At 42.5% G+C, this 22,180-nt stretch overlaps 2 protein-coding genes across 5 annotated transcripts in view; one reads left to right on the forward strand and one right to left on the reverse strand.

Annotated features, from left to right (window-relative positions):
* Positions 1 to 607: 607 nt before the first annotated feature.
* Positions 608 to 21,366, forward strand: MFN1 (mitofusin 1). Its single transcript, XM_079314650.1, has 18 exons — positions 608 to 821; positions 1,251 to 1,372; positions 2,156 to 2,291; positions 3,290 to 3,452; positions 4,081 to 4,205; positions 5,585 to 5,693; positions 6,304 to 6,411; positions 7,042 to 7,195; positions 7,324 to 7,391; positions 11,667 to 11,788; positions 13,240 to 13,366; positions 13,624 to 13,728; positions 14,797 to 14,899; positions 15,865 to 16,094; positions 16,541 to 16,684; positions 17,150 to 17,346; positions 18,456 to 18,590; positions 19,236 to 21,366. The coding sequence occupies exons 2-18, from the start codon at positions 1,258 to 1,260 to the stop codon at positions 19,303 to 19,305; spliced, it is 2,211 nt and encodes a 736-aa protein (XP_079170776.1). The 5' UTR covers positions 608 to 821; positions 1,251 to 1,257; the 3' UTR covers positions 19,306 to 21,366.
* Positions 20,877 to 22,180, reverse strand: part of GNB4 (G protein subunit beta 4) — a 30,756-nt gene continuing 29,452 nt past the window's right edge. For all 4 annotated transcript variants that reach the window (XM_079314657.1, XM_079314659.1, XM_079314658.1 and 1 more), the window contains one exon: positions 20,877 to 22,137. The gene's annotated coding sequence lies outside the window, so the exon portion shown is untranslated. The remainder of the gene's footprint in view (positions 22,138 to 22,180) is intronic.

A 22,180-nucleotide genomic window follows, 5' to 3' on the forward strand; every position in this document is an offset into this window, starting at 1 on the left:
TGAGAAATCCACATTTAATTCTTGCTTTTCAAACTTCTGAACCCTTAGTTCCGATGTGACACTCGATTTTAGGGGTATTTTCCAACCTTAACAAATCTCTGCGTGTCAGATTCCTGGATCATATTTCTTGTTGAGCAAAACACCTTTTTTAATGTGAAAGATTGTTGACTTCAAAGTTTACATCCCAAAAATCATTGCAAAATCTTCAAATACAGTGGATTATTAATCCTCAAATAACCTGTTCTCTAGAATGAATGCTGTTGTCGCCTATTTTCATTTTGGTTCTGGTTTCATCAAACGCCTGAGGTATCGGAGCTCTTTAACTCGTGAAGCGGCCGAGCGCGGTGCTGCGGGTGCCTCGCCCCGGGGCTGATCCCGGTGCTGCGGGTGCCGCCTCGCCCCGGGGCTGATCCCGGTGCTGCGGGTGCCGCCTCGCCCCGGGGATGATCCCGGTGCTGCGGGTGCAGCCTCGCCCCGGGGCTGATCCCGGTGCTGCGGGTGCCGCCTCGCCCCGGGGCTGATCCCGGTGCTGCGGGTGCCTCGCCCCGGGGATGATCCCGGTGCTGCGGGTGCAGCCTCGCCCCGGGGATGATCCCGCGCTCTGCCCGCCTCCATTTCGCGACTGCCCGCGCTCAAGATGGCGCTGGCCGCCCTCAGCCCGCACTGAGCATGGCGCTGCCGGGCGCGCGGAGCGTGTCACGCGAGAGGAAGGGGAAGTGACGCCCCCCGTCCCGGCGGCGGCGGTGACGGGCACGGACGGGGCCGGTGGGGCTCCGTGAGGGGTCGGGGCCGGGACCGGGAGCTCCGCGAGAGACCAGGGGGTGCTGGGGTCAGTGAGAGACCGGGGAGAACGGGGCTTTCGTGAGGGAGCCGGGGCTCCGTGCAGGACCGGTGCCGAGCCGGGGCTCCGTGAGGGGCTGGGTCGCCGTGGCCCCTCGGCCCAGGGCAGCCGGGCTCGCTGCCCTGCGGGCGGTTGGGAGGCGGTGCCGTGTCTGACATGGGGAGGGCCTCGTGTTTCCGGGACAGATAGAACCAGAACCTGTCCCCGAATGTCGCCAGCCGCTCTTGGCGCTTGTGGTGAGGAGAGGAGCTCAGTGTAAACAGTGCAAACTGAGCTTACTGCCCTTTGGAGTTTAGAGCTTCGGACGTTTTTGTTTCGTTTTGTTTCTTAATGGCTGTGCAAGCAGTGTAAGAGTTTTAATTAGCTGGGCGTACCGAGCGTTTGGTCACTTTGTCACCTTTCCGTGCAGCTGCAGCATGGCAGAGCACTCTGTCTCTCCGTTGAAGCACTTTGTGCTGGCCAAAAAGACCATCACTGCCATCTTCGACCAGCTGCTGGACTATGTCACTGAGGGAGCAGCGTTTGTGGAAGGTGAGCTTTCTTTCCTCTTAAACACTAGGGCCTTGTCCTTTGTTTTGGGTATGTTTTACAGCAGCATAATGTACCTTATGTTCTCTGTTACTGTGCTGTTTGTATAAACACGCACCTTCAGAAGCAGTCACATTTTTCTTCTGACAGTGGGTTTTTTTCAGCTTGTCCTGGAAGGAATGCCTGGCATGGCTACATACCTGAAAAGCTGATTAAGTCACTTGTGTTGGCAGCCTGGTCTCCTTTCCATGAGGGTGAAAGGTTAACTACAGCCTCATGTAGACCTTAACTATTCTGTTTTCTTTTGCATGGAAGGAAGGCCGAACAGGTTCTCCCATTTTTCAGCAGAAAGGTGCATCAGTGATGCAGTGCAGGGAGCCACTGGTCACACCCTCGGAGGTTTTAGTAGAATGTGGCTGCTCTGGGGCACGAGAGCCCAGCTTAGCTGGTGTGTCCATGAGAGGTTCCTTTCTGAAGGATGCAGGTGTCCCAAGGAACTGGGCAATGAGCCCATCAGGCTGTGCTCACAGGGTTAGTGGATCAGTGCTTGGATTGACGATTGATCTGATGTGATTTATGTTGGGATTTCACTCCACTTGTGGCAGAGTTGTCAAATGATAAGAGCTGCTATCAGTTTCTGTTGTGGGGTTTTGCTTGTTTTGTTCAGCCATTGTAATTAAAATTTGCAGTTGGCATATTAAGTACTGTTAAGTACATGTTGCACCTTGTATCATAAACACCTTCTCTGTATGTGATTGCTTTTATGTTTTTCCTTTCTGTCTGTAGCCACATACAAAAACCCAGAGCTTCATCATATAGCAACAGAAGATGAACTAGCAAAAATACAAGCATATAAAAGCAAGTTGGCAGTCATTGGAGAGGTGCTTTCACGGAGACACATGAAAGTGGCATTTTTTGGCAGGTAATGAACAAAATTACCAGTACTTCATTTCATTTTATTTTTTTATTTGGGAAGGTCAGAGGTTGTCCTGTTCTTCAGAATGGCTTTTGGGTTTTTTTTAAGGTGATGGTCTTGTTTGTTTAATACATTTTTTTTTTTTGTTCTGGACTGTTCCTGCGGAGGACTTTTTTAATATTTGATCAGAAGTGCTGAAGAATTACAAATGGATCTGTTCATGTTTCTGTCTGTAAGCAGCTGAAGAGAAACAGATGGTTGCCTGGCTGGTTGTAACATCAGTCTCATAGATCTGTGTGATGATTTTAAGGATAGCAGTGACAGTGTGGTCTGCTAGTCCATTTTGCTTCAGGGAGATTTTCTGTGTTTGCATATAAGCATGTGGTTACGTATTTTTGGAGTGTGAATCTTCATGGTTCTAAAAACTATGTAATAGTATTGGAAGAAATGTGTACAACAGTGATCTTGCCTTCATTTTGCTAAAAGTGGTTTAGTTATTTAAAGAAAAATTATAAAAAATTCTGGAAGAAAGAAATTACTTATATCTCAGCCTTGATATTTAAAAAAGTCCAAAGTTGAATACAAGCTGTTACATGTGATTAAAGTTTCCCTTTTACAAAGGGATAAAGTTCTGAGCAGGAAAAAGAGAACTCTCCCTCTGGCAATTTGAATAAATTTTGAACTGTTGTACAATAAGCACTGAACTTTTTCTGGAAGTAGCTTAAAAATAAGTTACAATCTATGTAACTTCATGCTGTTGTGTAATAGTTAAACCTCAGATATTTCTGGGTGAGGGGTGGAGGGTTAATGTGAAGTAGGGCACTGCTGAGGACTTCAAGTTGTTGCAGAAGATGGAGTTGGTGGCCAGTTTCTCTGAGTGAGCACTCCCCACTGTCCTGGCTGGAGAGCTTGTGCACTCCAGTGGGGGTGCATTCACTTCAGCACAAAGGTGTGTTAATGCTGCTGTGCTCTGCTCAAAGTGATGTTGTTTTCTGTCCCTCTAGGACCAGCAGTGGGAAAAGTTCAGTCATTAATGCAATGCTGTGGGATAAGGTACTTCCCAGTGGGATTGGCCATACAACAAACTGCTTCCTCAGTGTGGAAGGGACTGATGGAGATAAGGCTTATCTTATGACAGAAGGATCAGATGAAAAGAAGAGTGTTAAGGTACATTCCTTGGATAATTTCATGCCGATTTTCTCAGGAACTGATTCTCAAAGGGTCTCTTTTTTAAAAACACTATCAAGTCCAACAAAAGTATAAGGCTCCCTCATTCTATATTTTTAAGTTCTTATTTAAGAGGGGAGAATAAACTAATGAAAGTGCTCTGTTCTGCAGTTTTTCTTGACTGTTCTAGAGAAACAACTAATGTGTGTCTCATTGTAGCATAGCATGTGTTGAGTGATCTATAGGACTAAGTAAGTCCTGTTACTGATTAAGGATTTGGAATGTGCCCTTCATTTGGACTTACAGTGCTCATCTTATTGAACTGCTTACACTGAAATGTTAAACATCTGAGGCAAATTCATGATGATGCTCAGTAGCACACAGTCCAGCACTGTAGGGAGCATCTGTGGCTCAAAGAAACTCTTGTCTGAGTTTCAAAGCACAACTTGTTCTTCAGATGCTGATGAGTGTAAGATCTTAAAAAAACCACAGCTATTCAGCAGAACAAAGTATGAACTCTGTTACCCTCTTCAAGATACATCCTGTCCAAATTTGCTGAATTAGACTGGTTTACAGACTTGTTGGAGGTGCATATTCATGTTTGTCTTCTCTTTAATGCTCTCTCTAGACAGTCAATCAGCTGGCTCATGCACTTCACATGGATAAAGATTTGAAGGCTGGCTGTCTCGTCCATGTCTTTTGGCCCAAGTCAAAGTGTGCCCTGCTGAGAGATGATTTGGTTTTAGTGGACAGGTATCTTTACTGTTTTACTGAGTATTTTCTTAAGTATATTAGCCATTATGATGTTTAGAAAAGAGATTGGTTTAAATTCAAAATTCCTGAAAGGCTTTTTTGTTTGAAAGGACAGAGTTTGTTCTTTAGTATGTCATCACCCTCCTGATTCTGCTCTTGTAGCAGTTGGAACAGACAAGTGTCTTGTGACTGAGCTGAAAAGGGAATAGCTTTTGGCTCAGGATACTCTACCTTTAAAACAAACAGTATGGAAGTGTGAATAGGCTTGTAGCAGCAACAACCTTTTGCCCATTTCCTTTCTTGAAACACTTCAGACTGATCATGTGAAGTATAAACAACGTGGACTTCATTTTTAAAAGCTTCTGATAAGAGCTGCACCAAAGTAATGGGTGACCTCAAAATGTAGTTGTGACTATGTCAGCTGTGTGTGCCCTGTGTTAGGCTGGCATTTCCTATGTGTTGATGTGTTTAAGGAATTCATGCCAAATGCCTTTATTTCAGGCACTGCATTATAACCTGTCAGCAGAACCTTCAGGTGATCTCTGCCTGATGTATAAATCAATAAATACTGAATTTGAGAGTGATTCACACAGGTGTCAGTGAATTTTTAAGTATTATTTCTTCAAGAAAACAACACTCAGAGTGTATTCTAATAAATTACAGTGGTTTTTGTCCCATCTCTGTCTTGTACTTTGAAATCACTGGGAGTTTGTTATTATTTTCTTGTCTGCATGATCTTGGATCTGCAGAGCCTCTGCTGCTAAAGGTAAAAAGTAAAGGGAAAAGAAAAGAGCAAATCATCCTTTTACTGTTAAATTGAGAAAATTTAAACCAGCAGTAATTTAGGTGTTGCAAACATGACATAACGCTCATATTCCACTTAATGTTTGGGTTTTTTTTAAACAGATAGCACTATAGTTTTAGCTTCATTTTGGTTTCTTCTTAAATCTATGTACAGCTTCATAGCCTGTTGCTTTAAACCTGGACTTTATTAATGAAAAAAATTATTTTATGAACTACAGTCTCTTCTGATTAAAATTAAGATCCAAGGAGGGGAGCCATTGTGTGAGGCTGTCAGGGTTTCTGATGGACTGCCTGTCACTTCACTTGGCAATTGATTAAATGTGCATATTTATTGATCAGAAATTGCATTTTGGAATGAGTAGGTAGTCTGATGATCAAGTGACTGACACATTCTAGATGGTAATTGGCTTGTGCAATGTTTACCTTAAGTTTAAAGTAGGCATCAGCCTCAAGATACAAACCTTTGTAACTTCTTGCAGGGCCCTTAGGCATTTTCACTCTATTTTTATCAGTTTATAAAAATCAACTACTTCTTTGCTGTGTAAGTAAGAGTTTGTGTTTTTTGTTCTCAACAGCCCTGGCACAGATGTCACTACAGAACTGGACAGCTGGATTGACAAGTTCTGCTTAGATGCTGATGTGTTTGTCTTGGTTGCCAATTCTGAATCAACTCTCATGAACACGGTATGATGTGCAATGATTTTATGCTACTTCTTCATTTAAATATTCAGCAGTTCCATAACCAGAATAGCTGAGACCTTTACAGCAGGTGAATCACTGCATTTAAATCTTGTGGATAGGATTTGGTAGTGGGAGGCAAGAAATAATGTATATCCCTCACTAGGAAAAGGAGAAGGAAATTTAAGTTTCTTACTGGCTTGGCTTTCTCTGCCTTAAGCATCATATTTGTCCTTTTTAGTTCAGTTGCTCTTTTGATAAAAGGATGACAGAGTGCTTGTCTTGCCTAGCAATTTGTTGGTGTTTGTAACCTGAAGACAGTTGTACTATCAAAAATTTTTGGAAGTATTTTGGAATATATATTTGAAATATTTGGAAGTATTCATATTTCTGGGTATGAAATACTCCATAAATTCAATAAAATATATAAACTGGGTGAAGGGAGTTGAGTTCTGTCTTGTTGCTCTGTCAGGAGAGGCTGAATTCCCTTGACAATCCTGAATATCTGTGGGTTTTAACTTTTGAAGAGCTAGATAAACTTCAGTATCTGTAACAGAAGAATGCATGACTCTGGTTTGGATGTCTGGGGAATTTTATTTTTTGCTTTAATTCTTAGGAGAAACACTTTTTCCATAAAGTGAACGAACGACTTTCCAAGCCAAACATCTTCATCCTCAATAATAGATGGGATGCTTCTGCATCAGAACCAGAATACATGGAAGATGTGAGTGAATTGATGGCTCTTACATGGGTTGACAGTTAATTTATATGTATTAATATGGAAACACCAGCTTTGTCTTATTAATAAAAGGCTAAGTTATATGGTCATACCCTGTCCCTCGTTCTGACCAAAAACCAACTTGCAATTCAAATGACTATATATGCAGACAGGTAATAAAATGGGGGAGTCTTTAGAATTTTTCCTCCACAGTTAAGCTTGTTTTTTAATCTTATTTGTATTACCTTTTGTTTCTGTAGTGATAGTGCAGCCTGGGAGCACAGTTTATACATTTATACCTGCATAGAGTATCTGGGAAAGTGCAGTTAGATGGGAACAATTTGGATCTTCAGATCTTCCCAACATCAGCCAGCTTGCAGTGAGAATTATTTATCCATGTATGGAGAATGAAGGATTTTCCCCAGTAACTGGCTGAGATCTCTGACTTACGTAAATACAATTGTAGAAGGAAGTATTGTTGTGTCCAGGTCTGTTTAAAGGAGTAAAAGTAGCTGCTGCCTCTGTAGGGTTGGCAGGCATGTGCTGTCAGAGGGGTGCTTCAGCATGTGTCTGATGTTGTGATGTGCTGATGGCTCAGTTTGTGCCTTTTTCATGAGCTTTGTGTCTCCTCCTTAGGTGCGTAGGCAGCACATGGAGCGCTGTCTGACTTTCCTGGTCGATGAGCTCAAAGTTATTGATCCTGTCGAAGCAAGGAATCGCATCTTTTTTGTTTCAGCAAAAGAAGTTCTGAGTGCCAGGAGACAAAAGGCCCAAGGAATGCCAGAGAGTGGTGTGTAGGAACTCCTGCTTTTCCTCAAATACAGGAAAATGCTATAAAACCTGCTAATGTATTTAAGATAATACTTAAGTCCCTGCTATGAGGTACTGCTGTCTCGCTTATGGTCTGTTGTTTCACAGGTGAAGGACTTGCTGAAGGATTTCAAACAAGATTTCAGGAGTTTCAACATTTTGAGCAGATATTTGAGGTATTTATGATAGGCTTTTTGGATTGCCTGTTTTTTTATTGAAGGTAGCTTTTTTCTTATTGTTAGCTTAATTATACTGAGCATTATCCATATTAGCAAGTGGAGGAGTGTAAAGTATTTATATCATCTGCAGCTTTGCCTTTTCTGTGGGTTCTGTTCATACCCTCTCACTTTGAGTAAGCAGTTAGTTTTTGTAAAGGGGAATTATATCAGTGAGGGAAGGGACCAAAACTCTTAGCTCATGTTTTGAGATCTCAAGACCAGTATAATCTATGTAAGAAGAAATTATAGTCTTGAAACATGTGTATCACTTACAGCCATGTGCTAGTGAATGTTTGCAGTAACAAATTCAATTTATCAATGTAAATCTAAATATTTACTTACATTTCTAAAGCCAGAGTTTTGAATCTATCACCATTGTGTACCTCTTAGCTTTGTTACTCTGAGCATTAACACTCTCCTTGCATCCTTTGTGCTGTACAGAATCCAGCCTTCCACCTCAGTTTAGCCACATTCATAGCTGGAGTTCACAGTTTCTACAGAAACAGGCCTGGATAGACAGTTGAATGATTTCTTTGTGATAGGATCCATTTGCCTTGCAAAATTTGATAACTTTAATTAACTAAAGCCATTCTTGGATATCTTAAGGAGGCCTCTTGAGTATCCCTCTGTGGTTTTGTATATGGGTATTTAAAAAAAAAATAAAATTGCCTCTGAAAAGTATTTGTTCTTACATTACAAAAACCCCATTTGGCAAAACTGAATTATGTAATGATATGTGTATATCAGAAAGGTTTTAAAGTAATAGCTTGATTTGGTCTTGAATAAGCAAGAAAATGTCAGACTAAATTTAATCCTTATCCACACTCATAAGATAGGTGACTGAAGTGTTGAAATGATGGGTTCAGGGTACTGACAGGGCTCCATGAGATATGACACTTCTTGTGTCACTGGCTTTAGTCAAACATGCATGGTTTTTTGCAATTTTTGACCTCAGAACCATAGTGGGAAACTTTGAGCCAGTAGGAAAAAGTGGAAATTGAGCTTCTAAATCAATTATTGTTCTTTATTGTGTTTTGCCATCTGCTGTACCCAAAGCTTTTTTGAAAAAATGCTTAGAATATTTCAATATGAAGATGGATGATGTGATGCTGTGAGTGCATCTGTAAATCAGATGTCACAGACTCAAGTTGGCCACCACAGTGAGAAGTATCTGCCACAGGATCACAACCATGACAAGTTTCTGTGGCAGAGGCTGGCACAAGGAACAATTCTGTGACAGCACTGCATGGCCTTAAATCAGCCTTTTTTCTTCTTTCACAATGTGTTATATTTGCTGCACACCTGGCTCCAGCAGGGAGAGTGGATTCTGTCGTGGTTTCCCCTGCTCAGCCATTTCATCCTGAAGTCATTATTAATGGCTTTGAATAGGGGTGTGATCCCATAATTTAAAGAGAATGACAACTGTGCTCAATTAAGGTTACTGTAGCAATTTAAATTTTGAGTGCTTGCTGTTGCAGCCTCTTTCACATCAGGTTTTGTGGCTGTTCCCTGAGTTACAGTGGCAGTTTATGTGCTGTTAAAGCAAGGCTGAGACTGAAATGCTTCACCAGGTCTGAAGTCTTCAGGCCTAATACTCAAATTACTGTCACCTGAGCTGATAAAGTAGCTGACATCAGCACACTGTTGTCATCAGTTCTGCTTGCCAGATCTAGGCTCTGTGTTAATGAGGAATCTCAGACTGCAGGGAGAACTTTGTGTGAAATCCTCACTGATACTGTGCCTTGTGCACTGCCAGACTAAACTCAGGTGCTCTACAGCCCTGAGTACAGCCTAAGCACTTCTGCCTAAAGCACTTTGCTTTTACTGTTTCCTGACAGAGGAGCTGCAAGTCCCAGCATCTTGGATTACATTCCAGTGTGTGAAAAGGAAGGGATGAGAGCACAGATGCTTCTGTCTGTCCTCCTCAAACACTGACTCCTCCCCTGTCTCAGTCTGTCTTGCCTTTAGCTCCTTGTCCTGTGCAGGTGCCCTCCTCAGACTTCCCAAACATCTCGCACTTTTTTGTCTAATTCACACCTCTCAGTAATCTGTCACCTCACAGACCTGTCCACATGTGCCTTTGTCCCCCTGGCTATATCTGCTGGGTTTGCTGCTCCTGGATTCTCTCACCCTTTCTTGTCTTCACTAAAATTGGACAGCTTTTCCTTCTCCATATGGACTGAGAAGAGGAGCTGTTACTTCTCCAGTACTTCCACATTCCTGATTTTAGTATCAGTTTCCTAATGAGAAAGCCTGTTCATTCCAGGACTGGTATAAGCTCAGTGTAGAAAGAATATTTTAAAAAAAAAATCTAAAAACAACCCACCAGTGCTAGTTACTTGTGAAGTTTGGACTATTTTTGAAAGGCTCGTAAGATTTATGTAGACTTTTGTGTGAGGGCAAAAATCATTCCAAAACTAGATGAAACATGTTTTTCTGCAAAGCACAGGGTAATTGAAGCGGCTAAAAAAAAATGGGTGCAGGCATTACTAGAAACACGTGTAAGTGGGGAAATCAAGATTTTAGAGATTCATGTAGTAGCTTTAAAAAGTGATGCTACTATGTATGTCAGCTGTATTGCAACAAAGGAGAGGAGGGAGGCAGTCTTGAAGCATTGAATTCTTGGATTAGTTCCTAAATTTTTATATTGGGGAATAATAGATAGTTAGTGGATTTCCTGAAACTTTACAGTGAGGTACTTAGAATGTCCTAATAGAACAGCAAAGAAATGCCTGAACCCTGCACTATGTGCAGTAGTGCCTAGAGGATATCCTGCATAAAACCAACCTCACCCTGCCTTATATTGGGGTGCTTCTCAAGTTTCTCCTTCTGGCAGCAGAAGTGGTGTGGGAAGCAGTGGAGGAGGGAGGCAGGGTGGAAGAGTCCTGCTTTAGAGGGGAGTGAAGGCAGGGCTGGAATGAGGCAGCTGCTGCAGAGCCCTTCCCCAGCCCTGCCCAGGGATGGAATATGGGACACATTGGGCACTTAGTGACTGTCCTGTGACACTGGCAGTGGGCTGGAAGGTAACTGGTTAGACTGTTGAAACATGGATTATCTTGGTTTCAGGAAATACTTATCTACAGAGTAACAGCAAAACTGCTGCTGTCCCCCTCTTACCTTTCCCCTCGTTTAACTAACCTTTGTGTTTTTCCTAGTGCTCTAACTTGGACTTTCTGATTGTGTTGTGAGTGATTGTCATCCTTTTATCTACCACATACTAACTTTGGGAAGACTCTGCTCTGTGCCTAGTCTAGCTCTTACAATGTGCTGATATTTAAGAAACTCTGGCCTTTCATTGCTGATTTCTAGATCTGCTTCGTCGAGGAACAGGGACTGTTTTACCCATTTTGTTTATTTTGTTTATTTTATTTTGTTTTCATCTATTATTTTTAGATAGCTGAAATTTGTATTTACAGCATATGCTAAGATCATAGGTGAGTCTTCTAAAACCTGTGCCTTGAAAGGTGAATTCACAGATGGAGAACAATTTAAAAATTCCATTGATCTAGTTTAGGGAAATCAGCTACTTGCTTTCTTCCCCTCAAACACAAGTGCTCTTCAGTCACTATCCTGTATTTCTGAATTACTGTTCAATATTGAAGATTGATTAGAAATTGTATTGTTAGAACATTTTCTACTTACTCATTTAACACTTCAATAATATGCAAATAAGTTGATATTTTAAGGACTACTTGACTTCTGTTTATCCCATAAGAAAACCATTGTTTCTTATTCCTGATTGTATATGTTGTTCCTGAATGGTCAGTGTTGACATGAGAATGTCAAATTTTATTGGCAGAATTGCCTCTTGAAAATAAGACTGTGTAGTGCAGCAAATAAAACTCAAGCCAGGCCATATTGCTAGCATTAATATTTGACATTTTTAATTCCAAATAGATGATTTTGAAAATTACCTTAAGAGATAGATTTATCTTATGTATTCATCCAAGTTTTCTTTTTTTTTTTTTTTAATTTTTACATTATTCATTTATTTTAAAAGAATGAAAACCTATGCACATTACTGTGAACAGACACGAAGGCAGATTTGCTGCTATAGATTCATTAGAGATTTCAGTTTCTGTTGTCTTTTAATTTCTTTATACTTTCTCTCTTTTTACTTCCCACTGGTTTAAGTTCTTGGTAAAATTGGCAGCATGTGCTTTCTGACAGTGAAATTCCTGGTTGTGTTGGCATGGAATTGCAGTAATGTGTTGTGGCTTGGGCCCCTCGCAGGAGTGTATCTCGCAGTCAGCCGTGAAAACCAAGTTTGAAAAGCACACTATCAGAGCTAAACAGATAATAGATACTGTGAAAAACATTATGGACACCATAAACGTTGCAGCAGCAGAGAAAAGGTAGGTGGGTTGGAGGGCTGGTTGGATTTGGTTTGTCAGGATCATCTGAGGAGCCGTTTCTGTGCTGGTGATTTTCTTGGGCCATTATGGACTGTAAAATTCACTTTTTCTCCTTGGTAAGAAGCAAGACAATCTGGTTTGTCAATATGTCAGTCTTACCATTGTTCACTTGCCCACTCAGTTGTGTTCTTGGTCTGTGACTTTGGTACAGGGATCATGGTTTGCTTTGGTGTTCTTCATTACTGATTGCAATCTGTGTGTTTTCACATCTTTTTTTTATAGTACTGTTTAAATTATTAAGTTTTTCTAGCAGTATACAGCATTTCAGAGGTGATGTTTGGGCCTGCTCTACTTTCATTAACAGTTACAGTGAAGAGAAAAAATGGAAGCATGTAGATGTTTTAATTTGCAACTGATTAAAATACTGTAAAGCATGAGGTGAGCCCAAGCTAACAGAGGCTTGGCCTCTGACCCTTTCCAGATTGCATCTTTAAATATCCTTGTTCTCTCTTCACTCATGTAATCCTTTAATGCTAATGATAGCAGCTCATCTGCTCTGTCTGGTAGCTTCCTGTGTCCTTTGAGGTTTACATATGTGTGCAGTTTTTCCTCACTTTTTTTGCCACCTTGTGTCTCTTGTACACAGTGAACTTGCTGTCACGATTAATCCTTCCCATCCATCTCCTTCCTGCCTGTCAATAATGTGTCTTTGTGTTACAACAGACTTCACTGTGCTGTCAAACACACTCAGCCCCTTGAATATGTCAGTTTTTACAGACTGCCTGTTTACATACTGACTTGTCTCACGTTGTCAGATCCTATGAAAACATGCTGTGAAGTGTTTGAAAATATTCTGATATTCGACTTCTTTCTGTCAGTTGACTTAACCAAAACGTCTGTGGTGACACCTCTTAGTCTGAATTGCTATTTGATATTTCTGCTGGCCCTTCAAGATGAAATTGTTCCAGTTTTTCAGGAATTTTTAAGTGATAGGTCAAGGAATTCTAAAGAGACTTGATTGTGACAGGGTTGCTACATCCCCTTTGCTTTGCAGGGTCATCACTGTTAAGGAGTGGTTGAGTGCTGTTTGTGAGCAGCAGTTTGATCAGATTTACCCTTTTTTAAAATCAGGGTAGATGAGTTATTAAAGACCTCAGATTCCCCACACCTTTTTCAGTTGTAATTATGTGATAATACAGTGATAACAGTTGTGACTCAAAATGCTGCTTTTGAGTTGTGTTTGCTCAGCAGAGCCTTTGAATTCTTGTGCACATGAAACTGCCATGTACAGCCCTTCAGGAGCAGTGCCTCTGCTTTGGGCAGCCAGTGCCACTTGGGATTCCCCCTGGCTGCTCAGAAACCCATCAGGATGACCCATGCCTGCTTAAGGGCTTGTTTCTTTCCTGGGGGAATGCATGGTGGTGATGGTGATCTCCTTTCTGCTGGGTTAGAGTCCAGTCCATGGAAGAGCGAGAGGATCAGAAGGACAGGCTGGATTTCGTGAGAAACCAGCTGAACATTTTGACAGAAGACACCAAGGAAAAAATCAAACGTGTTACTGAGGAAGTCGAAAACAAAGTAAGTAAAGGCAGTGGGAACAACTTCTCAGATCCAAGGGTTGCCTCCTCTCTCAGGCAGCCACTCATCTCAGGAAATATAGTGGAAATGTCAGAATGTTCATTTTTCAATACAGAAAACAAAGGAAAAACAAAAGCTTAAAAATGGCAGTGTTTTGTGACTGTCAGGTGATTGAGTGATTTCTTGGGACAGTTTGTGCAGTAAAACTGTCTGGAAAAGTGGCAGAAACATTTTCTGTGTTTCCTGTGTTCTTCCAGGTCTCCTCTGCCATGACTGATGAGATCTGCCGGCTTTCAGTTTTGGTTGATGAATTTTATTCTGATTTTCACCCTTCTCCTCAAGTACTGAAGCACTACAAGACAGTAAGTTTTTTTTCAATGGTTTGAAGCTAGCTCTTTGTCTTTCCCTTAATTTCTACTTCTGTATTTTCATAAATTGCACGGATTTTATGTGACTTTGTCTGAGCATTGCTTTGCTGACATATGCATATCTCTACCCAAAACTGGAAAAGGCTAAAAATACTTTCTGCTTTATTTTTGGAAAGAATTTTATTTTTTTCAACATCTTGTTAGTAGTAGAGTGGTTCCTAATGTCAAGTCTTGACTTGCAGTAAATAAGACCTTGCATAAATAACTTTCACTACTCTTAAAATCAAATAGACCCAAAAATAAAACGAGCTTGAAAATACTCAACACTTCTAATAAAAAATGGTTTGAGTTTTTTTAACTTTCATAAATTCCTCCTCAAACTTAGTGCTTTAAATTAAAGCACACACACCTGTGTTTGCCTCTTGTGCTCAGACTTTGCTGATAATGATGACTGCCATAGCTCCCCCCTGGAGTCACAGAACATTCTGAGTTGGAAGGGACCCACAAGGATCACTGAGTCCAACTCTTAAACAAATGGCTCATACAGGGATGGAACCCACAACTTTGGTGTTAACAGCACCCTGCTCCAACCAGCTGAGCTCATTTCAGGCTGTTGCAGCCTGGCTGCTTGCCTGGGAGCACTGTGTTTTCAGAACAATCTGTGCTGTTTCACCTCAACAGAGGATTCTGAGCAGGCACCCATGGGAGTTGGTGGGATGAGTTTGTCCCTGTGCAGGGCAGTGGAATTGGCTCCCATCAAATGACACAGTAAGAGCTTTGCAGGGCAGTAGGTAATGGTTTGCTTGTCACTGTCACAGCTTATTGAAAGTACAGACTTTTATGCATTTTAATGTTTACAGTCCTAGGGAAATCTTTCCTGCATCACTTCAGTTAGATTTTCAGTCCCAGTGTGCATTTGGGAAGTGTGGTATTTCCATTGAAACATGCTATTCTTCCCACTGTAAATAGCAGTGCTTGGTGTGTAACATACTCCTGCTCCATGTAATGTAACTGATTGCCTAAATACAAACTGATGGGCTTGTGTTCTTTGTAACACTTCAGGAACTGAACAAACATATAGAAGACGGTTTGGGAAAGAACCTGGCTGAGCGCTGCTCCAGTGAAGTCAACCAGTCAATGCACCAGTCCCAGCAGGAGATTATTGGTAGGAGAAGGGAGGAGGAATGTTAACACTTCACATTTAAAGGGAGACAATCCAAGAAAATTCAGTTTTAAATGAATTTTCCTTCTGATCATGTTTAACATTGATGCTATAAAGGAAAAGCCATGATATATCAGGACTGAGTGTTTAGCTCAGTGCCCTGTTTCTGATACTAACCAGTAACAGATGCTGGGGGAGAAGAATAATGAACCGGGGTAAATATAGCAATTCTTTCCATTTTATGGACTTCTGAGGTGATACACTGCATCTGGATTAATGGCTTAAGCAAGTAGAATTGGACCTGTCCTTTGGAAACTCATCCTTTTTTAAACCCATTTAAAATTTGACTTCCACAAGAGATACACCAAATACACTAATTATTAGAAAATGTTCCTGCAGTATAATGCTCTCCCTAGGTCCCTTCAGAGCCAGAATGCAAACCAGTTCATTTCACAAAGGGTTTGTGCACTCCTCCATTTTTTCTTTTCTTTATAAGTAGTAACTTTATTGCACATCCATCTCTCTTGGTCTGTTCCTGGTAATAAAAGGTTCAGAGCAAGATGGTGAAATTTTGTGAACCCTTTTGTCCTCTTATGTAATGATGTTGCCTTTTTTGTGTGGCAGCACAGAACTGATGGATAAATCAATTTTTTTTACTTACTTCTTCCCTATCTTTTGACCACTGATGGAGGTCTTGAAGTTAATTTGAATCTTTTTTTCCAGCAGTGCTTCTCTGGTGAGTTGATTTTCATAACTGTTCCCTTGTATCAGAGCAATAAATGCCTTGCTCTCAATAAATAGACCCTGTTTGGGTCAATCTTGTTGAAATGCCACTGATGTTATAAATAAATTATGAAATGGTCAGTTTAGATTCTCTGAATTGACAAAGCTGGTCAGCAGTGCAGATACTGCTTATGAATATGCTCTTCTAATGTTAACTTATCTTTACTATTTGTTCTTATTTCCAGAAAATCTGAAACCATTGTTGCCTTCTAGTGTTCAGGATCAGCTCCACTTGCTAATTCCATGCAGGAAGTTTGACCTTAGCTATGATCTAAACTGTCATAGCCTGTGTGCAGATTTTCAAGAGGATATCATGTTCCACTTTTCTTTGGGATGGACTTCTCTTGTGAATCGTTTCTTGGGTCCTAAGCAGGCTCAGAAAGTACTCCTGGGTTTAGCAGATCCAAACATACATGTGAGTCCTTCAGAGCCTCAGCTGCCTTGTTTTGCCTTGATGAGAATACATTGATTTTTACTCTCTGCCAGTGCTATTTGCATGCTTCCTGCTACCTTTCCCTAGATCCACTGTGTGAAATCTTTTTGGCGAGGATTGTTTTTATTGGATTATATTCAGGGTTAGAATGGAACTAAGGACCTCTTTTAAACTTTCTGTGTCTGTTACATAAATTGGTTTGTCTTTGGGTTGAACCCTTTGGGTAACCTATTCCATTTGTGACCAGAACCAGTCCTATGCAGACCCTTATTGTCTGAGGAGCCTCCACTGCTCCTCGGGAGTCTTGCTGCGATTTCTCTGCTGAAGAGTTTCCTTCCAGTGACTCAAATCCTGAATATATGAAAATAAAACCCATGTGTGTAGTTCCCTGGTGCTTTTGACTCAGGCTGCTGTGTTCCCATCTGTAGATCCCTGGTCCTTTAGGCAGCCCCCCGCCTGCCGCCGGCCCTGCCGAGAGCGCGCCCCAGGACGACTTCATGGTTCCCCTGGTGCTGGGCTTAGCCTCGCTGACATCCCGGACCTCCATGAGCATCATCCTTGTTGGTGGAATGGCAAGTAGCACTGGCAGCATTCCCTGCTGGAGGGGATGGCAGAGGCTGAGCTGCTCTGTCCTGCCTGGGGTGTGACACAGAGCCCTGGATGTGACACTGGGCTAGATGAGCGCTTGCAGTGCCCTGGATACCCACAGCCGGTTCATTGTGAGAAACCTGGCTAATCGCTCTGATTATCTGATGATCTGGTGGTAGCTCCTTCAGTTGGAATTTGGTTGGAGCTAGCTTTGCTTCTTCCTTCATGAAAGAGTAGCAAGGCTTCTGTAACCTGCACATTCTCTGTGCCATTGGGAACCAGCTCATACGAATGTAGCTGTATTGCTCTGCAGTAATAATATGGAAAACATTTCTTTCCTTAAACAAGTCCAGTGAAAGAGCTGTGGAGTTGATTTTTAAAAAATGGGTGGAATTAGCTTTTATTCTGCAAGGTAACTTATTTAAGCTAATGAAGATTTTGTTTTTCAGGTTTGGAAAACGATAGGCTGGAAAGTGATCTCATTGTCCTTGAGCATGTATGGGCTGCTGTACCTGTATGAGAGGCTGTCCTGGACCACTCGGGCCAAGGAGAGAGCCTTCAAGCAGCAGTTTGTGAATTATGCCACCGAGAAGCTGCAGATGATTGTCAGCCTCACCAGCGCCAACTGCAGCCACCAGGTGCAGCAGTAAGTGTCACTGGGACAGGCCATTGTCACCAGCCCTGCATGATGGCACCTCTAGTGTCCCTTAGCACTTAGTGGGAGGGGGTTGAAACAGGGTTTAAAAGGCCAGTACCTGCATCTGTGTGGTGCTCTGAGGATGGTGACTCTTTGTCCAGCACCTTACAGTACAGACATGAGAGATCAGTCTAGTGGAGGCTGAGTTGCTCTGCCCTTGGAGTCCCTGGAGGGATGAGCAGAGCTTCTGCCCCAGGGGCTACTATGGGCAAGTTCTGAGCAGCCAATCCTGGCTCTTCTGCACTGCAGGTGATGAACTTTGGTAGCCTTTCTGAGCTATTCCCTGAGCTACACAGGAGAGATGTTCTGCACCCTGGGGGCTGGAGGCTGCATTAGCAGCCCTAATTTTCTGAAATAGTAATAAAATCAAAACACATAGTTACAAGAAGAAGCTCAGGAAGACAGTTAGCCAGACATTACTTAGTAGAGACAGGTGGGAACCAAAAAAAAAGTAAAAAGTTAAGCTTTAGTAGAGGAAAGAGATCCATCCCTGTGTCCAGCAGCTCTGTGAGGATATGGAAGAGCTGCACTCAAACCAGTGCTCCAGTAGAGAGGAGAGGTTCTTCATCTCCTGCATGAGAGCTTGGGTGCTGGGCCCAGCTGGTAACTGGGTTTGTTTTCCCTTTTTGTGAGGAGGAGTCTTGAATGGGTTGGGAGCACGTGGCTAAGGAGGGATGTAGGATGGGGTGCCTCAGTGGGCAGGTCTGGAGCACTCCTCACCCTGCACAGGGCTCACATTGCTGTGAGCAGGGCACTGAGCTTGGCAGTGTGGGGCTGCTCTGACACCTCCTGTACAGCCAGAGCCCCATCTCACACTTGAACCAGGCATGATGTAGGCATGAACTGAGATGCATTTGATGTGTTGAGGGTTTCTTTTTCTAATCTAAAAAGTACCTAATTCTCCAGCTTTCTGCTGTTCTGTAATCCCATAACAGCTGGAGGCTTTGATTGCTGTGTTCTGCACATGAGACTGTGTTCTGCAATGTCATGAGATTGTATTTATTTTTTTTAGCATAAACTTCTCTATAGTCATGACTATAAACTTGTTTTTGCTTTAGGGAAATGGCCACTACTTTTGCTCGGCTCTGTCAGCAGGTGGATATTACTGAGAAAAACCTGGAAAGAGAAATAGCTAGGCTTTCCAAAGAAATAGATCAGCTGGAGAACATACAGAGCAGTTCCAAGCAGCTGAGGTAAGTCTTTTAGCCCTGCTGACTTCAGTCATCAGTGCTTGCTGTTACTCTGAAGTTGAACTAGGTTAGTTCAGGTGCAGAAGGGAGTGCAAAGATACCCTGAACAGCTCTGGGTAAGTTAAATAAATGTTTGCTGCTCAGTGAATCAGCTCACCTTCAAAAATATTATTTCCTAGATCATCTGTACCCTTGTCTCTCTTTAGTGGGGAGACAGGCCTTTGACCAGAATTTTAATCTCCTGTCAGTAACTTGAGGGTGGCACTTTCCAAAGCCCCCTCCCCAAAGCAGAGCAGGAGAGCAGCTCTGCTGTGCTGAGTCATCCAGTGCTGCCACTGGTAGGGGTTTGCAGAGGAGTTTCCAGCAGTTGGTGCTTCAGGAACTTGGAAGCAGCCTTGGCTGTAGTTTCCTGTTCTTTCCACCTGCTGAGGAGCTGCCCTGCTCTAGGCTGCTGCCTCTTGGCCTTGGGCATCCACCACCCCTGTCAGGTGAACATCTGCCCCCACACACCCCTTCTAAAAATCTGCATTTACATTTACTTAGTACCAGGGGTGTCAGTAGAGGAATAGAAATGCAACACTGATGTAGATCCTGCCTTTGGGATGTTCAAGCACTGAAGTAAATCCCTTGCTTTTGTTTGTTTTACAGAAATAAAGCCATTCACCTTGAGAACCAACTAGATCACTTCACAAAACATTTTCTTCAAAAGAATAAATAAAACATCATTGTGAACCTTCCCAGTGCTCCTTTGTAGGGCAAATTTTAGAAATTTTACAGGTGCCACTTCTATTCTGTGGAGTCACTTGAAATTATTTATATTTTTAATGTTACTCTGGTGACAGTTGTAAAATTTGGACTCTGATGATGAATCGAAATGAGGAGCTGTGGTACTCTTGAGTGTTTTGCTCGTTTTGCAGGTTTTGGGTTAAAAATTACCATAAACACTAAATTTTTTTGGGCACTTGACAATAAAACCCCAAATCCTCACTGGTTTTAATGAGTATGTAGCAGTGGCAAGTCTCACTTCCTGGCATCCAGGACCTGAGGCAGGGAAAGAGCTTGGCCCAGCTTTCAGCTGCTTAGGAATTGTCCAGGGATGGAGGGTGCTGGTTTTCCAGGTGGATGTGATTTTGTTTAGTGAAGGGAAGTGCAAACTCTGGCATGGGACAGGAGTTCTGCCATGTTTGGAAAGCAGTGCCAGTGTGTTGGGCAGTGGTTCCTCTTGAAAGGGCAGCAAAAGATGAGGGTGAATGGTACTAAGGCAATGTAGTGGGCTCAAAGCTCCTCTGGCCACCTCCTCGAGCCACAAGGGCACTGTTGACATTAAAGTGAACCTATGTCTTGCAGTTGGTAGAGCAGTGAAGGGATCCTTTGCCTGTGAGCTCAGGTGTGTCACTGCCTGAGGGCACAGCAGGGTGTGCTGAGATGGTCTGGGCACGATGGCTGCAGGGTGGAGAGGGGAGCTCAGGGTGCCAGGAGGGCCCTGGAGCTCCTGCTGCTGCATTCAGGGAGTAGGACAGGTGAAAGCCCATCTCTTCTCTGCCCAGTCCCTCTGCTGCAGAACAGATCTCCTCTAGGTCAGAGTCCAGGCAGCTGAACTGGAGTCCTATACCTTTATTCACCTCCAGCAAAACCTCTTTTAAAATTTCTGCTCTTGCTGTCTGCAGTCATTCAATATCTGCTTTTTTCTAACTAGACTTCAAAAAATTATTTTAGAAGAAAAGCCTTTTCAGAGTATTTATATATTTTTATGGCAGTATTAACATTGACTAAGTTAAAGATTCTGCTCTAAGGTAGAGGAGTTTGCTATTTTCCAGTAACTAAGGGCTGTCTCATCAGGAAATAGAGTTAAGATATAATGCTAGAGGTGTTAAGGGAAGACAGCAGTTCCACCAGTGTGTTCAGCTGTTCCTTCTGACTGTGCATGGAGAGTCCTGGGGGCTTGAGGGAAACTGTGGCATCCACCCTGAGTAACAGCCCAGCCTTGGTGTCCATGAGGGCACAGCTGGGTATGGATGCTCTGTTTGTGCAGCATTTGTATTGACATTGTATCAAAGAAACTTGCAATGCATGTATTCTACAGTTTTATTTATTAAAGGAAGTCCTACCCCTGTGCTCTAGTAAGTTCTTTGGCAGCTCTGTCCCAGGTGGAGACCTGCACATCACTCCCACAGGTAATGCAGATCCAGGACAGGTCCCAGCTGCTGCTGTGTGGCTGCTCCATCCCCATCCCAGGAACACTTGCAGACCAGGGGCTGCTCTAATACAACACTGACAGCTCAGCCAGGCTGGTTAAAAGCACTTGTTTATTGGTTACAATATCAACTCATGGCAACATCTTTCACTGAGCCACTGTACAAATACAAAGAAAAAGATCCATCGTGGAAAAAAAAAAAAAAAAGCTATAAACAAAGTTCATAGCAAGTGATTTTTTTGTCACAGGGAAGTCTTTTTACAACAGCACTGGTAAAGAACAAATGGCACAAGTCCCTGGTTTTTTAATAGCTTAAATAAAAGCTTTAAGACTGTTTCTGAATACATACACAATCCAAAGGCAGTGCAGAATCACTTCATAATTGGTAACATTACCAAAGTTTTCCAAAGTAGTCAGCAACAAGTAAAAACAAAACAAACAAAGCTGATGAGAGATGCTGGGAACTAAAGGCAAAGTAAAATTAAGCATGTTCAGAAGCATTTTGCTTTGGACTCCTTTGGATGTAATATGTACTACAAGTGTTCAGATGCTTTTATTTAAAAAAAAATAAAAGAAAAACACAAAGAGAGCACCATTGTGTAAGTAAAACAAAGGCTTGAAATACCTAAGACTACTCCACCGAAGTCCATATTAGTTAAAACCTAAACATACTGTGTGGTATAAGAATGTCAGGCACATGTAATCTGTTATCAGTTATATCAATTAGTAACACTGTTCACACATTTACCATAACAACACTGCATTAACATTCTGCATGTATTTTACATAACCAGCAATTGGATAAAAGGCTCTGGTGCCTCTGAAGTGTAGGAGGAGTGTGACCAGCATGCATGCCAGAGTACTGGATACACAGTGCACCATCAACCCATGCTAAGTACTTGGACAGGAAATGCTATCTCAAAACCAGCCATTCTGCTACACAACCATTGATACCAACTAGTCCAATTAGCCAAAACTCTCACCAACATCTTAAAGCACAGCACTAAACCTAGTGGAGGTGACAGTGTCCCCAGAGAGGACAGACTACAACTCTTGGAATGTTTTCACAATGTTTTCATTCCACCTTAAAGTAATTAATGTGAACTTCATCGTGGGACGAGCGGTTACACAACTGAAGGAAGGAGTCAACTACTTCCATGCCATACATGACAGTAAGGACAGGCTGGGCCCTGCTCTGCTCCAGCTCAGCTCTGCCAAGGCAAGGCCAGGCCCTGGCCTGTGGCAGGAAAAGCCTCTGGAACGCTCGTTCCCTCTGGAGTGGTACAAATCCTGTCAATACACAGACCTGTCGGCTGTGCCAGCCCTGCCAGGGCTCTGCAGCTCAGCACAGCACAGCTCAGCTTAGCACAGCTCAGCCCAGCTTAGCACAGCTCAGCTC

The sequence above is a fragment of the Erithacus rubecula genome (genome assembly GCF_903797595.1).
Source record: "Erithacus rubecula genome assembly, chromosome: 11".
Lineage (NCBI taxonomy): Eukaryota > Metazoa > Chordata > Aves > Passeriformes > Muscicapidae > Erithacus > Erithacus rubecula.

Coding starts and splice junctions, on each gene's coding strand:
- MFN1 (XM_079314650.1), top strand. CDS start 1,258: ATGGCAGAGCACTCTGTCTCTCCGTTGAAGCACTTTGTGCTGGCCAAA. Junction 3,453..4,080: donor ATGAAAAGAAGAGTGTTAAG/GTACATTCCTTG, acceptor TGCTCTCTCTAG/ACAGTCAATCAGCTGGCTCA. Junction 18,591..19,235: donor AGCAGTTCCAAGCAGCTGAG/GTAAGTCTTTTA, acceptor TTTGTTTTACAG/AAATAAAGCCATTCACCTTG.